This window comes from Lepidochelys olivacea (genome assembly GCF_965140295.1).
Source record: "Lepidochelys olivacea isolate rLepOli2 genome assembly, chromosome: 6".
NCBI classification, from domain to species: domain Eukaryota; kingdom Metazoa; phylum Chordata; order Testudines; family Cheloniidae; genus Lepidochelys; species Lepidochelys olivacea.
This window is the reverse complement of record NC_140416.1, coordinates 5,403,189-5,417,262: the sequence shown is the minus strand read 5'-3', so window position 1 is coordinate 5,417,262 and position 14,074 is coordinate 5,403,189. Positions and strand designations below refer to the sequence as shown.

The 14,074-nt window shown below is 62.6% G+C and overlaps 1 protein-coding gene across 2 annotated transcripts in view; it reads left to right on the top strand.

Moving 5' to 3' along the window:
- Window positions 1–13,164, top strand: part of SRCAP (Snf2 related CREBBP activator protein) — a 31,017-nt gene extending 17,853 nt beyond the window's left edge. For both annotated transcript variants that reach the window (XM_084631780.1, XM_084631779.1), the window contains 15 exons: window positions 229–560; window positions 843–1,139; window positions 1,233–1,397; window positions 2,274–2,498; window positions 2,736–3,038; window positions 3,120–3,367; window positions 3,693–4,036; window positions 4,328–4,530; window positions 4,720–4,889; window positions 5,128–5,324; window positions 5,465–5,579; window positions 6,853–6,981; window positions 7,067–7,249; window positions 7,673–7,756; window positions 8,845–13,164. In XM_084631780.1, coding sequence (XP_084487906.1) covers window positions 229–560; window positions 843–1,139; window positions 1,233–1,397; window positions 2,274–2,498; window positions 2,736–3,038; window positions 3,120–3,367; window positions 3,693–4,036; window positions 4,328–4,530; window positions 4,720–4,889; window positions 5,128–5,324; window positions 5,465–5,579; window positions 6,853–6,981; window positions 7,067–7,249; window positions 7,673–7,756; window positions 8,845–12,171 — 6,322 coding nt within the window. In that variant the 3' untranslated portion in view covers window positions 12,172–13,164. The remainder of the gene's footprint in view (window positions 1–228; window positions 561–842; window positions 1,140–1,232; window positions 1,398–2,273; window positions 2,499–2,735; window positions 3,039–3,119; window positions 3,368–3,692; window positions 4,037–4,327; window positions 4,531–4,719; window positions 4,890–5,127; window positions 5,325–5,464; window positions 5,580–6,852; window positions 6,982–7,066; window positions 7,250–7,672; window positions 7,757–8,844) is intronic.
- Window positions 13,165–14,074: the final 910 nt, after the last annotated feature.

Below are 14,074 nucleotides of genomic sequence, written 5' to 3'. Positions count from 1 at the left end.
GGGATGGGGATCTCAGTGGGGGGAGGGGCTACCATTGCCCAGGACAGAGGAATCTTGGGGGCAGTGGAGGAGGCTTCCATAGCCAATGCCAGGGGTTTTGGGGGAGGGGGCTGCCATAGCGCAGAGCAGGGGGTTGGAGGGGAGTCCTGGATTTGTCGGGGGGTCGGCAGGGAGTGGCGAGTTCCCTTGCCCCCGCACTTTAACCCCATCTGTTCCCCCTCCCTGCAGGATGCTGCAGCCAGTGCCAAAGCCAGAGAACCGGACTGTGGTGCTGGTGAACAGCCCTCGCCCTGTGGCCCCCTTGCAGAGACCTATGGCTCCTGTGTTGCCAGAGGCCCTGGCCCCCATGCACCCCATGGGCCCAGTTCTCCCGGGGCCCGTTCAGCCTCCCCTGCTCCCTCACCCTATGGCCGTACCCATCTCGCTGCCCCTGCCCCTCCCACCATCCCCAGTGCCGGTGCCTCCTGCTGCCAGGCCGCAGGGCCCAACGCTAGTGCCTACGCTGAGCCAGAACAACGCCGCTGCCGCCGTGCTCCAGGCCCCGGTGTCCGCCCCGCAGGGTAAGGGCCCTGCCCAATGGGAGGGGTGGGGCGGGGCTGGGTCCCCACTGGGATCCCCTGCAGCAGGGCCCTTTCCTCTGCCCTACTGGGGGGGGGGTGGCCTGGATTTCCCTCCCCTCTCCTTTTTGGAGGGCAGGGCCAGGCCAGGTAACAGCTCCTTGGGCCCTGCCCCATCTTTCCCAGGGTGGAGGAGCTGGGCTGGTATCCCCCTCTCCCTTCCATGGGGGCGTGGCTAGGCTGGCTGACTCCTCCCCTCTAACCAGCCCCTGTTTCCTCTCACAGTCCTGCCTACACTGATGCCTGCGGCCCAGCTGGTCCCGAATGCCCCCCAGCCCCCTGTGCTGCCGGCCCCTGCCACTGCTGCTGCTGCTGCTGCCTCCACCCTCAAGCCCAGCCCGGTGCCAGCCCCCGCCGTGCGGCTAGCCACCAACCCACTGAACCCGGGCGCCGTGGGGAGCATGATGAAGCCAGTGACAGTCCATTCCACCACTAGCACCCTGCCTGGCTACAACTTCCCGGCCACCAGCGCTGTGCAGCAGAGGCTGCTGCTCTCCCCGGACATGCAGGCCCGGCTGCCCTGTGAGTACAAGGGGCACTGCAGGGAGTGGGGGGGAAGGCAGCAGGTGTCTGCCCCCTCCCCTCCTGGGAACTGACCCCGTCCCCTCTCCGCAGCGGGCGAGGTGGTGAGTATCGCACAGCTGGCCTCGCTGGCCAACCGGCCCCTGCAGAGCGCCCCAGGCAGCAAGCCCCTCACCTTCCAGATCCAAGGGAACAAGCTGACCCTGACGGGCACCCAGGTGCGGCAGGTCACCATGGCCCAGCCCCGACAGCTGCAAAGTAGGTAAACCCCTCCCTTCAAGTGGCCCCAGGCACCTCTGCTTCCCCTCTCCTTCTTCCATCCTGGTGAGGGATCTCTGTGTAACCAGCCCCCACGCCCTACCCCAGAGGTGGCTGCATCTCATCAGTCCCTGCACACTGTGTGATCCTCCCACTAAGAGCCCTCTCCCTGCCCCAAATCCTCGCTCCCCTGCTTCCACCATTGCTGTTCTCACTGTCTCTCCCTCAGCCCCCTGTGCCCTGGCTGCTTGGCTGGCTTACCTGCTTTCTCTCCTCTTCCCCTCCACTCAGCCAGAGCTCTGCTGGGGGCTGCTGAACACTCGTACTTAGACCGGACGAGGCAGGGTGGAGGGAGGGGGCATGAGAGACTGCAGCACTTGGGGGAGGAGATGGAAGAGCCAGGGGGTCCCAGTGGGTGGAGTAAGAACGGATCTGGGGGAGTGGGGTCCTGGAGAACAGCCAAGGGGCACGGTGGGGAAGAGCAGGGAACCAACAGGCACCAGTGGGGTGGGGAGCCCTGGGGCGAGCAGAGCAGCGCTGGTGAGGTGGGGTGGGCAGCGGTGCACAGAGGGATGCCGGTGGGGTGGGGAGTGGGAACCGAGGGCCAGTGGTGGGCAGGCAGCGGAGGGGCACCATAAGGGAGTGTTGGGGCATGGCGGGGCAGACGGCCAGGGTGGGATCCCTCTAAGCTCCAGCCGTCTCTGCCCATGAGGCGCCTGTTGACCCGAGGGAGAGAGCAAAACTCCAAGCCTGACTCTGCTGTAAGGCCCCAGTGCCAGCCCGGCCGGGTCGCTGCAGGGGGGCGCACAGGGGACGGGGATGGGGTGGGCGTGCTCTGGTGGGGAAGCCCAGCTGTTCATGCTTTCTCCCCTGTAGGGAATGTAGTTCACCTGGTCTCTGCCGGGGGGCAGCACCACATCATCAGCCAGCCCGCCCAGGTGGCTCTCATCCAGGCCATGACCCAGCAGGGCGGACAGGCGCAGGGCGGGGTGCAGGCCATGTCAGGCCCCCAGCCCACCACCATCCTGCCCGCCCCAGCCTCTGCCACCACGGCAGCCACCACTTCAGCAGCCATCAGCGTCCCCATAGCTGCCACACAAGGTGAGTGTCAGTGGCCAGGGGGCAGATCAGGGCGAGCGGCAGGCCGGACTCCTGGGTTCTATCCCCAGTTCTGGGAGCGGGGCGGAGCTAGTGGGTTAGGGCAGAAGGGGCTGGGAATTAGGTTTTGTCCCAGCTCTGGGAAGGGAGTGGGGTCCCGTGGTTCGTGTGGGGGTCAAGCTGCGTGCTGTGAGGGGGAAGATGTCTGCCAGGCTCTAACCCTGCTTTCCTCCTCCCCAGTGCCCTCCTCCATGGTGAACAGCTCTGGTGTGGTGAAGATTGTAGTGCGGCAGGCCCCGCGGGACGGCCTGGTACCTGCCCCAGCCCTACAGCAGCCTCCACGCCCGGCCACAGCCACCACCCTGCCGAGCCTGCCGGCTGCCCTGATGGCACAGCGAGCCCAGCTCCCCGTGGCACCCATGCCGCCCGTGCGGTTGCCCACTCAGCCACTGGTTCCGGTGCGGGCACCCACCCCACTGCAGGCCCTGGTGCGACCCATGATCCGAGTGGTGCAGACACAAGTGCCCAGCATGGAGCAGTCGGGTAAGCGGGTCATCTTTGCCTTCCTAGATGGGGCGTTGTGCCCTAGGACTCTCACTAACCCCGCTTGGCCTTTCTCTGCAGCTCCAGCACCGGCTCCACCTTCTCCTGCCACGGCGGCCCCTCTCCCCATCCCCCCTGCCACCACCATCGCTGCTGCTGTCTGCCCCGCACTGGCTCCGCGGCCCGCAGCCGCACCCAGCCCAGTGCCCAAGGAGGAACCCGAGACACTAATGCTACGCTCCACCACGCCCACCCCGCCTCCCCCGTCGCCACGGGCCCCACGGCACAGGCGGCAGCCCCCTCCCCCACCCCGGTCACCCTTCTATCTGGTGAGTGAATGTGCGGGGGGACTGGGCTTGGGGGAAAGAAGAGGGGGCAGATAGGCCAGGGAGGGGCTGGGATAGTCCATGGGGAGGAGGATCTCAGTGCAGTGGGGCAGGGATAGGACTGGACCAGGAGAGGGGGAGAAGGATCTGGACCAGCTGGGCTGGGGAGAGGATCTCGGAAGAGTTGGGAGCTATGCTAGCCCGGACTGGCCCGGATGGAGGGGAGAGGATCTTGGGGGGTGGGGCTGGGATCTCAGTAAGGCAGCTCGGGGGGGGGCGTCCCATCGCCAACACTGACGTCTGTCCATCTGTGTGGTCCCGGTGGCAGGAATCACTTGAAGAGAAGCGGAAGAAGCAGAAGGAGGAGCGCCTTGACCGGCTTTTCCGCCTCAACGAGCAGCACTGCAACCTGGCCCCCATCTATGGCACCGAGGTGCTGCGCCTCTGCACCCTCTTCCCACCCAGCCCCCCTCGGGAGCAGGAGGAGGAGGGGCAGGAAGTGGCACCAGAGCTGGATGGCTGGAGGGGGGCCAGCTACAGCCACTGCTACGTGGCGCAGGTGCATCGGGACCCCCAGCACCTAGAGATGTATTGGCAGCGGGCCACAGCCGTTGCCCAGGCCATCCTGACCCCCCAGCAGAGGGTTGAGCAGTTGGCAGACATCATTGAGAGGTAACGCCTCCCGGCGGTGTGGCTGGGCCCCTCAGTGAGGAACGGGGATCTATGCAGCTGCCTTGGGGAGCTGGGGTTCGAACTTAGGAGTCCTGGCTCCCAGGCCCAACCTGCCCCATTCCAGGCCTGGGGCTGGAACCCAGCAGCCCTGACTCCCAGGCCCCTTCTCCACCCGACTGTAACCCACTCCCCTCCCAGAGCTGACAACCGTGGAGGCGCGTCCTCCGTCCCCCTGGCCTGCTGTTGTGCCCTGGCTGTTCGCACCCTCAGCCATGCCCGTTGTATCTGCAGGTTCATCTTTGCTATGCCTCCCGTGGAGGCGCCTGCCATCACCATTCACACCTCTCACCCGCCCCCGTCACTCCTGCTCCACCAGGCCATCTTCAAGGAGACGCTGCGGCGGGAGATCTCGCCCCGGGCCAGCGGCCTGCATCGCATCGTCTGCAACATGCGCACCCAGTTCCCCGACCTGCGCCTCATCCAGTACGACTGCGGTACGTGGGTGGGCCGGGCAGTGGGGGTCATGGCTAGCTGGGCCCCTGGCCGATCCAGGGGAGGGGTGGGAAGCAGGGAGGCTGGGCAGAGACGCTCTGCTCAGGCAGGGGCTGAGGGAGAAGCCAGGCTCTTCGTGGTCCTTACTCCTGCCTGGCTCGCCTGGTCACCATCCCTGTTCCTTCCTGCAGGGAAGCTCCAGACCCTGGACCTGTTGCTGCGACAGCTGAAGGCCGGAGCGCACCGGGTCCTCATCTTCACCCAGATGACCCGCATGCTGGACGTGCTGGAGCAGTTCCTCAACTACCATGGGCACATCTACCTGCGCCTGGACGGCAGCACCCGCGTGGAGCAGAGACAGGTATCGCCGGCTGCCGCCTTGTTCTTGCACCCATGTGTCGTGGGGGTTCCCTCAGCAGCCAGGCTAGGGACTCCTCTGAGCCCGCAGGCCTCCTCTGCTATGCATCCACCTCACTCCTCTCCCAGAGCTGGGGACAGACCCCAGGAGTCCTGATTCCCAGCCCCGCAGCTGTAAACTCTAGAGCCCACCAGCCCCATATCCTGTCTGCTACCCCTCACTGTGGCTTCCCCCTTGACAGGCGCTGATGGAGCGTTTCAACGCTGACAAGCGCATCTTCTGCTTCATCCTGTCGACACGCAGCGGAGGCGTGGGGGTGAACCTGACGGGTGCTGACACTGTGGTGTTCTACGACAGCGACTGGAACCCCACCATGGACGCCCAGGCCCAGGACCGCTGCCACCGCATCGGCCAGACCCGTGATGTTCACATCTACAGGTCAGCCATGCGCCATGTCACCTGCTCTGACTCCTCCTGTCCAGCAGAGGGAGCCTGTGCAGTGCATGTCCCCTCCCTTCCCACTCTGTGTGCCTGACCCTGCCCCAGAGGGTAAGTTGCCTCTCTGCTTCCCCCTGCAGGCTGATCAGCGAACGGACAGTGGAGGAGAACATCCTGAAGAAGGCCAATCAGAAGAGGATGCTGGGAGACATGGCCATTGAGGGCGGGAACTTCACCACAGCTTACTTCAAACAGGTACCTGGCCCTGCTGCAGCAGTCACACTCCCTGCTGCATTGCATCCCTTGCTGATCAGCTAAGTCATGGGCTGAAAGCTGAAACTCCCTACTGGGACCCAGGATTAGTGATTCCCAGCACCCCCAACCTATCAGACCCAACTCCCATCCCAGAGCTGGGGAGAGAACCCAGGAGTCCTGACTCCCAGCACCCCCTGCTCTAACCCAAGAGACTCCACTTCCCTTCCAGAACAGAACATAAGAATGGCCATACTAGGTCAGACTAAAGGCTAGCCCAGTATCCCATCTTCCGACCGTGGCCAATGCCAGGTTCCCCAGAGGGAATGAACAGAACAGGTAATCATCAAGTGATCCATCCCCTGTTGCCCATTCCCAGCTTCTCGCAAACACAGGCTAGGGACACCATCCCTGTCCATCTTGGCTAATAGCCATTGATGGACCTGTCCTCCATGAACTTACCTAGTTCTTTTTTGAACCCTGTTATAGTCTTGGCCTTCACAATATCCTCTGGCAAGGAGTTCCACAGGTTGACTGTGCGTTGTGTGAAGAAATACTTCCTTTTGTTTGTTTTAAACCTGCTGCCTGTTAATTTCATTTGGTGACCCCTAGTTCTTGTGTTATGAGGAGTAAATAACACTTCCTTATTTACTTTCTCCACACCAGTCATGGTTTTATAGATCTCTGTCGTATCCCCCCTTAGTCGTCTCTTTTCAAGCTGAAAAGTTCCAGTCTTATTAACCTCTCCACATACAGCAGCCCTAACCATTTTTATTGACCTTTTCCAATTCCAGTATATCTTTTTTGAGATGGGGCGACCACATCCGCACACAGTATTCAAGATGTGGGCGTACCAAGGATTTATATAGAGGCAATATGATATTTTCTGTCCTATTATCTATTTCTTTCTTAATGATTCCCAACGTTCTATTTGCTTTTTTGACTGCCGCTGCATACTGAGTGGATGTTTTCAGAGAATTATCCACAATGACTCCAAGATTTTTCTTGAGTGGTAACAGCCAATTTAGACCCCATAATTTTATATGCGTAGTTGGGATTATGTTTTGCAACGTACATTACTTTGCATTTATCAACATTGAATTTGAGCTGGGGGGAGAACCCAGGAGTCCTGACTAAGCCCGATCTCCTTGATCCAATCCCAGAAATCTGGCTGAGTACATTGCTCTTGCTCTTACAAAGCCCCTCACTCAAGCAGGTCACTGCTCAGTATAACCCGGGGGTATCTATGCCTAACCTGGGTGTGTCTGCCCCTCAGCAAACCATCCGGGAACTCTTCGAAATGCCCTTGGACGAGCCGGCCAAGAAGGAAGGGGAGGTCCTCACCATGGCACAGGAGGACGAGGAGGATCCCATGGCCAACAAGCAGACCCAGATCCTGGAGCAGGTAAGCCCCACCCAGCCATGGGGAGGGTTGGGTTTCCCTCAGCTCCGCCTCCTCACCCACTGAGAGAAGTGTGTCTGGCCGGCAGGCGCTGTGCAAGGCCGAGGACCCTGAGGACATCCGAGCGGCCACACAGGCCAAGGCCGAGCAGGTGGCAGAGTTGGCCGAGTTCAACGAGAACATCCCCCTGGACGCAGACGAACGGCCCAGCAAGGAGGAGGAGGAGGAGATGTCCAAGGCGGAGCAGGAGATCGCCTCGCTCATGGAGCAGGTGCAGGGGCAGATTGGCTAGAAAGAGATCCACCCTGCATCATGTTGCTCCCCTTTCTCCTACCCTGCAGCACAGCGAACCCTAGTGTATCTCAACTGGGGGAGCATTGTACCGTGGGAAGGGGGTGGGTGGCTGTGTCCTTGCTGCCACCTGCTGGCGGGAATGAGCCCTGCTCTCAGTGGTAGGTTCAGAATCTCGCAAGCTTTTCCAGCGGCCCCTGCGCCCTGGGTGTAGCCAATCCTGTGGGCCCACCGTTTCAGGGCTCTTTTATGTGCAATAGGACCCAAAAGACCTGACTCCCAGCCCGCTGCTGCTCTACTCCAGTAGACCCCACTCCCCTCCCAGAGCTGGGGCTAGAACCCAGGAGTCCTGGCTTCCCAAATCCCTCTGGTAACTCCTGTTCATCATCTCCTGCCCTCGCAGCTCACCCCCATTGAACGCTATGCCATGAACTTCCTGGAGGCCTCTCTGGAGGACATCAGCCGAGAGGAGCTGAAGCAGGCAGAGGTGAATGCGACCCCTTTAATCCCTTCATCGTTTGGGGCCAGGTGGGGGATCTCATCCTGGCTGGCCAGAGTAGCTTTGTCCACAGCCTTGGCTTCGGCAGCACCTCCAAACCTCAAGCGCGTGGCTCCCCCCATGCAACGCAGCTTCAGTGGTGTGGCCGCACAGCAACCATCTCTCAGGCTGTTGTGAGCCCCACTCCCCTGGGCTTATGACCTTTCATGGAGATGACAAACAGGCACCAGCTGGGTGCGGGATGGGGCCACAGGGCACTGAGGCACTGTGTAAACCCATCTGGTATCCTGTCCCCCATGCCGCCCCAGATCACACCCAGGGGCCCATCTAGCCTGGTATCCAGTCCCCTCGCCCCAGATCACACCCAGGGGCCATCTAGCCCAGTATCTCATCCCCCTCATCGCCCCAGATCACACCCAGGGGCCCATCTAGCCTGGTATCCAGTCCCCTCGCCCCAGATCACACCCAGGGGCCATCTAGCCCAGTATCTCATCCCCCTCATCGCCCCAGATCGCACCCAGGGGCCATCTAGCCTGGTATCCTGTCCCCCTACTGCCCCAGATCACACCTAGGGGCCATCTAGCCTGGTATCCTGTCCCCCTACTGCCCCAGATCACACCCAGGGGCCATCTAGCCTGGTATCCTGTCCCCCTACTGCCCCAGATCACACCCAGGGGCCCATCTAGCCCTGTATCTGGTCCCCCCCTGCTGCCCCAGATCACACCCAGGGGCCGATCTAGCCCAGTGTCCCATCCCTCTTGCCACCCGAGATCACACCCACAGGATTATCTAGCCCCCTGTATCCTGTCCCAGATCACGGCCATGGGACCATCGAGGCACAAACATCCCTCTCATATCCCGCCCTGGATGAGACCCATAGGACCCTCAAGTCCTGTACTCTGCCCCCTCCCTGCTGCCCCAGCTCAGACCCATGGGCCCATTTAGCCCAATATCCTGCCCTGGATCAAGCCAATGGGCCCATCTGGCCAAGTATCCCACCCCCTCCTTGTCCCCCTGGCCCAGACCAGATGCTCTGTGGTTGCCTGGCAGATGACCACTGTCTCTCTCCTTTACAGGAGCAGGTGGAGGCCGCCCGGAAGGACATAGACCAGGCCAAGGATGAGGTGGTGTTCAAGCTGCCCGATGACGAGGAGGAGGGTCGGCTCAGCGAGGAAGGCTACATCAAAAAGAGCAAGAAGGCCAAGGTGCCCAGCCGAGCAGGCCCAGAGCGCACTGGCACACGCATGAGTGAGCGACTGCGGGGCACTCGCCTCTCCCTGCGCGAGGCAGATGGAGTGGACACAGAGTCGCCCCAGGCCCGGCTCCCCAGTCTGCGCCACCTGCGGGGCCACCATGCCAGGCTGGAGGCCGAGGAGGCAGAAGACCACCTGTCCCTGGTGGCACAGCACACGCGTGGCGCAGCCATCCGCAGGGACCTGGTGCGGGAGGAGATGCCGGTTCCGACCCGCAAGGCCGCGGCCAAGAGGGAGGAGTCGGGGACCAAGGTTCCAGGGGCTGGCGAGAGGGTGCTCCGGCCCATCCCTCACAGAACAGAGGCCCCCTTCATCGGGGAGAGGGTGCTCCGGACCTCCCCACAGAGACCTGAACCCCCTGCCACCGGAGACAAGGTGCTGCGAGGCACCCCCCAAAGAGCAGAGCCCCCAGCCACCATAGAGCGGGTGCTCCGAGCCATCCCTCAGAGAACAGACACCCCAGTCCCCGGGGACAGGGTGCTACGAGGCGCCCCGCAGCGAGCAGAGCCCTTGGCTGCCCTGGAGCGGGTGTTGCGGAGCGCCCCCCCGAGAACAGATGCTCCAGCTCCTGGGGACAGGGTGCCTCGACCAGCCCCACTCAGACCAGAGGCACCTCCTGCTGGGGAGCAGGACCTGAGACCTGAGGCACCAGGAGCTGGTGCGAAGCTCCTCCAGCCAAGACCTGAGGCAGCACCTGCCAGAGAGGAGACCCCCCAGCCAATGCTCCTAGCTGCTGAGATCTTGGGGGCACCGGCCCTGCTAGGGCATGAGAGCACAGCACCCACAGGGGAGCTAGCCTCGAAGAAGCCCCCTGCTGAGCATGTGTTGAGGGTGGAACCTCCACCCACTTGGGAAAAGGTGCTGGGATCCATGGAGCTCACGACGGGGGCGAAGATGGGGAGCGCGGAGCCATCGTCTGCCTCAGAGAAATTTCCCCTACCAACCCCCTGCAACCTGGAGATCCCAGCCCCCGACAAGCCGGTGCCAAGCCCGGAGACGCCAGCCTCTGGGGAGGAGCCACCTGAAGAAGCCAAGGGATCTTTGGGCAAAGCTGAGGTAGCCGGAGAGCTGTCCCGATGCCCAGTGGAGCTGGACAGTGTGGACGTGAAGAGGGGAGAGCCAGTCAGAGGTACCCTGGAGGTGCCGGAGAGCCAGGCACCCGATGGGCCCGCAGCAGAGCTCCCACCAGAGACGTGTGCCCACAGCGCTGCTAGGACAGGGGTCGAACCGCCCGCTGCTGAGCCTTTCTCCACCACAGAGGACAAAGTGCCAGGAGAGGCAGAGCCCCAGCCAGCCTGGCCTCTCACGGGCTACCTGAACCAGCCCGTGGAGGCTGCCAACTCCCTGCCTCGACTGAAAACGCCGCCCCCCAGCAAGGAGCACAACGGGCTAGAGCGGCCTTCCCCTCTCTCCAATAGCGTGGCCGAGCCCCAGCCCAGGGAGCTGGCGCAGGGTGCCACGGAGCCACTGGAGATGGCCACTGGTGGCAGCAGCAGCCTGAAGGTGGTGTCCAAGAGGGGGCTGGAGGACCGGGAAGACAAGCCCAAGCACCCAGACAGAGTGCGTGCAGCCAACACCGCCTCGCTGGGGCTGGGGGAGATGCAGCCAGGGACGACCTCCTCCTCGGACAGCCCATCGCCGGCTAAAACACCACGCCGACGCACCAGCGCTGACGTAGAGATCCGGCAGAACCACCAGGGCCAGGACGGCCCAGCTGCCAAGGTCTTGCGCAAGCTGCCAGGCCGCCTGGTTACTGTGGTGGAGGAGAAAGAGCTGATCCGACGCCGGCGCAACCGCATCCACAAGCTGGACACCACCGGCGGCACCGTGGTGAGCCCCAGCAGCAGTTCGGCCCACAGCATCTCCGAGCTGGAGTTGTCCCCCTCCAGCAAGGAGCTGCCGCTGCTCCGTGACCTGCCTGCCCGCCGCAGGATTGAGCTGGAGAGCCGGGCTGCCAAGGAGAGGGGAGACGAGGGATCTGGGCTGGAGCTGCCCCCCAGCCTGCCCCCGCCGCCCCTCAAGCGTAAACGGGGCCGGCCCCCCAAGAACAAGTCTCCAGAGCAGCCAAGCCAGGGGGAAGCACAGCCACCACCCAGCACCAATGTGCCCCGCATCAGGAAGCCAGAGATCAAGACTCCCGAGCCATCCTCACCCAAGACCCTGAAGCAGCCCTGCAAGGGGGAGGCACGGCCACCGCCCGGCACCCTGAAGCCACGTGCCCAGAAGCTGGAGCCCAAGGCCCCTGAGCCAGTCTCACCCAGGAGCAAGACAGAGAGCAGTGAGAATGACTCCCCCCTGGAGAAGCGCCGGCGGGGCCGGCCCCCCAAGGCACACTGGGCCCCTGCCACTCCCAGCACTGAGTCACCCCCCAAGCGCAAGCGGGGCCGGCCCCCCAAGAACCCAGCTTCCCCCCGTGTGGAGACAGCAGCCCCCCGCCCTGGCTCAACTTCGGACCGCGACACCTCTGCCGAGAAGGAGCCGCCCCCACCTGGCCGCAAGAGGAGGTGGAGGAGGAAGGAAGAGCCTGGCCAGGCCCCCAGCGAGAGCTCGTCAGATGGCGAGGAGGCCCGGCCCCTCACCCGGCTGGCCCGTCTCCGGCAGGAAGAGAAGCTGGAGTCGGGCAGCGAGTGCTCGGCCCTGCTCCCATCCCAGAGCGCTGCCCCTAAGCCGGAGCCGGACGGCACCTCGTCAGGGGAGAGCAGCACCTCCGAGCAGACCCCAGCCCGCTCCACCCGCCAGCGCCCTGGCAGCTTGGTGCCACCGCTGGAGCAGGAGCACCAGAGGCGCAAGCGGGGGTGCTTGTCAGAGGGCGGCAAGTCCCCCGGGGCTGCCGGCTCATCGGAGGACGACGGGGGCGGCGAGTCAGAGTCATCAGCAGAGTTGAGCGGCGAGGAGGGCGAGCGGCGGCCCAAGCGCCGCCGCCGCCATGCAGGCCGAGCCACCGGCAGCAGGAGGCGGCCGTGCCCCCGAGGCAGTTCGGCCGACCGCATCCTGCGAAGCGCCGCCGCCACCCCAGCCGGCAACACCCGCTCGGCCACCGGCACCACGCCGGGGGGGGTGGCTGGAGCCCCCACCCCCTCGGCCACCGCTGCTCCTGCCGCCATGGTTACCTCCTCACTAAGTATCAGAGGCCGCAAGCCCAAAACGTGACCACAGCCTGGGAGATGCCAGAGTCACTTCCCCTTGGGATAGATCGGAGCTCGCCTCCCCACCCACCCCCATCCCGCCCTTCTCGGGCAGCAGTACAGCCGCTCTGGGCTTCCCACCTCTCTGCCATCCCCGTCTGGACTGTTAAACCACTACTTGAACGCGGGAGGGGCTGGTGGCATGGCTGTCCGGTTCCCCTGGCCCCGACACACGCTTGGCTCTGGGCACAAGCTAACCCAGCTGCAAGTCTCGGCAGCCTGGGGTGACCCTGCTGCTCCGGCCCTGGGGCAGACACATCCTGTGAGGGAACAGGGCTCTGCTCCTTGCCATCTTAGAGCAGGCAGGGTGCCAACCAAGGCGGGTGGTGTACGCGGCTCCTCCTGGTTCCAGGCATGGGATTAGCCCAAGGCCCTGGCTGGATTGGCCCAGGCGTTTCACACCCTTTTTTATTTCTATCCTCTTGCCCAATCCAGGGCTGGTTCAGATTCCCCCCTCCTGCCCCCACAGTGGAGGGAGCTCCCCCCCGCTTTCTAAAAACTCACCCGTTCTTTTTAACTAGTTTGGGTTGGTTTTTAACTGACGCGACCAAATTCGTGGCCTCCCACTCCCGCCTGGGGTTCTTCTCGATTTCCTTCCTGCTCTTCCATGCAGGAGCCAGGTTGTCAGGCTGGGGCAGCCAAATCTGGCCGCTGGGGACAGACTGGAACGCGGGGTGCAGCGGCCCCCCCAACACACACAGGAGAAATTGTCCTCTTTTTAATTATGTACATTTCAGACTCACATAGCTCCAAGGACTCTTGGGGCTCTGATTGGTTGGACCCCCCCCGACACACAAGCCCCCCACCTTTCTCTGTATGTACAGCCCTTGTTGTAAAATAGGTTCTTTTGAACATAATCTATGCAAAGGTTATTTTGTATAGGGGAGCACACCATTCCCCCCTCCACGGCAGGACTGGGGGCGGCAGCCGTTCTCTGGGGTTGGGGGGGGAGCGTGTGGTTGGGGAGCAGGGGGTGTAGGGACTGGGGGGGGGGTGTTCCCATGGAGCTGTCTTTCCTACTGAAGCATGTTCAGAACGTGTACAGAGGTCCGATGTAATCTTTCTTCAGAATAATGCTATGAATAAAGTGTTTAAAAAAAAGAAAAACCGACAGCACAGCCCCGGCCTCTGCAGTGTGGTTTGTGCCTCCTGCACCCTCCTGTCTCCCGTCCACTCTCTCAGCCTTCCCTCGCGGCTATGATTGCCAGGCTGCGGTGGAAGGTCTAAACATGCTCACACACGGGGGTCGTGCCATTTCAAGGGGCTTGGGCACTGGTGGCACGTCAGTGGCTCCCCTCCCCCGGTTCTCTGTGGCTCAGAAGAGAACTGAAATGCTTTGGGCTAACTAAAGCCATTGGGCTCAACATGGGGAACGGGGTGTGCTCTACAGCGGCTCAGAGCAGATGCTCTGTGGGGCTCCTTCTGGACTTGGAATCCGTAAAACAGCCCCGTCCGCAGCATCCCAGGCCACGATTCCAGGGTTGAAGCCTGTATCTGGTGGCCAAGCTAGAGCATCTCTTTAAGAAGGGACGTAGGGACGGCCGGACTGGCTCGGAGCCAGTGGCCATCTAGCCCAGTATCCCATCTGGCAGCGCCCGGTACTAGCCACTTAAGAGGAAGGTGTGAGAACCTCCCAATAGCAGATGTAGGATAATCTGACCCTGCTTTAGGTTTGCACCCTGAGATCAAAGAATTAAAGATCAGGCTCAACCAGAGGAGAAGTAATATCCCCACCAGTATTAGCATGAGCTACGCTAACTCTGGCTGTTCGCGTTATCCATAGACATGACCAATCACTTTAGCAGGCCTCAAAGCCTTGGTGTTGCCCTTATCATGTGGCGGTGAGTTCTGCAGGCTAATCTCAGTGT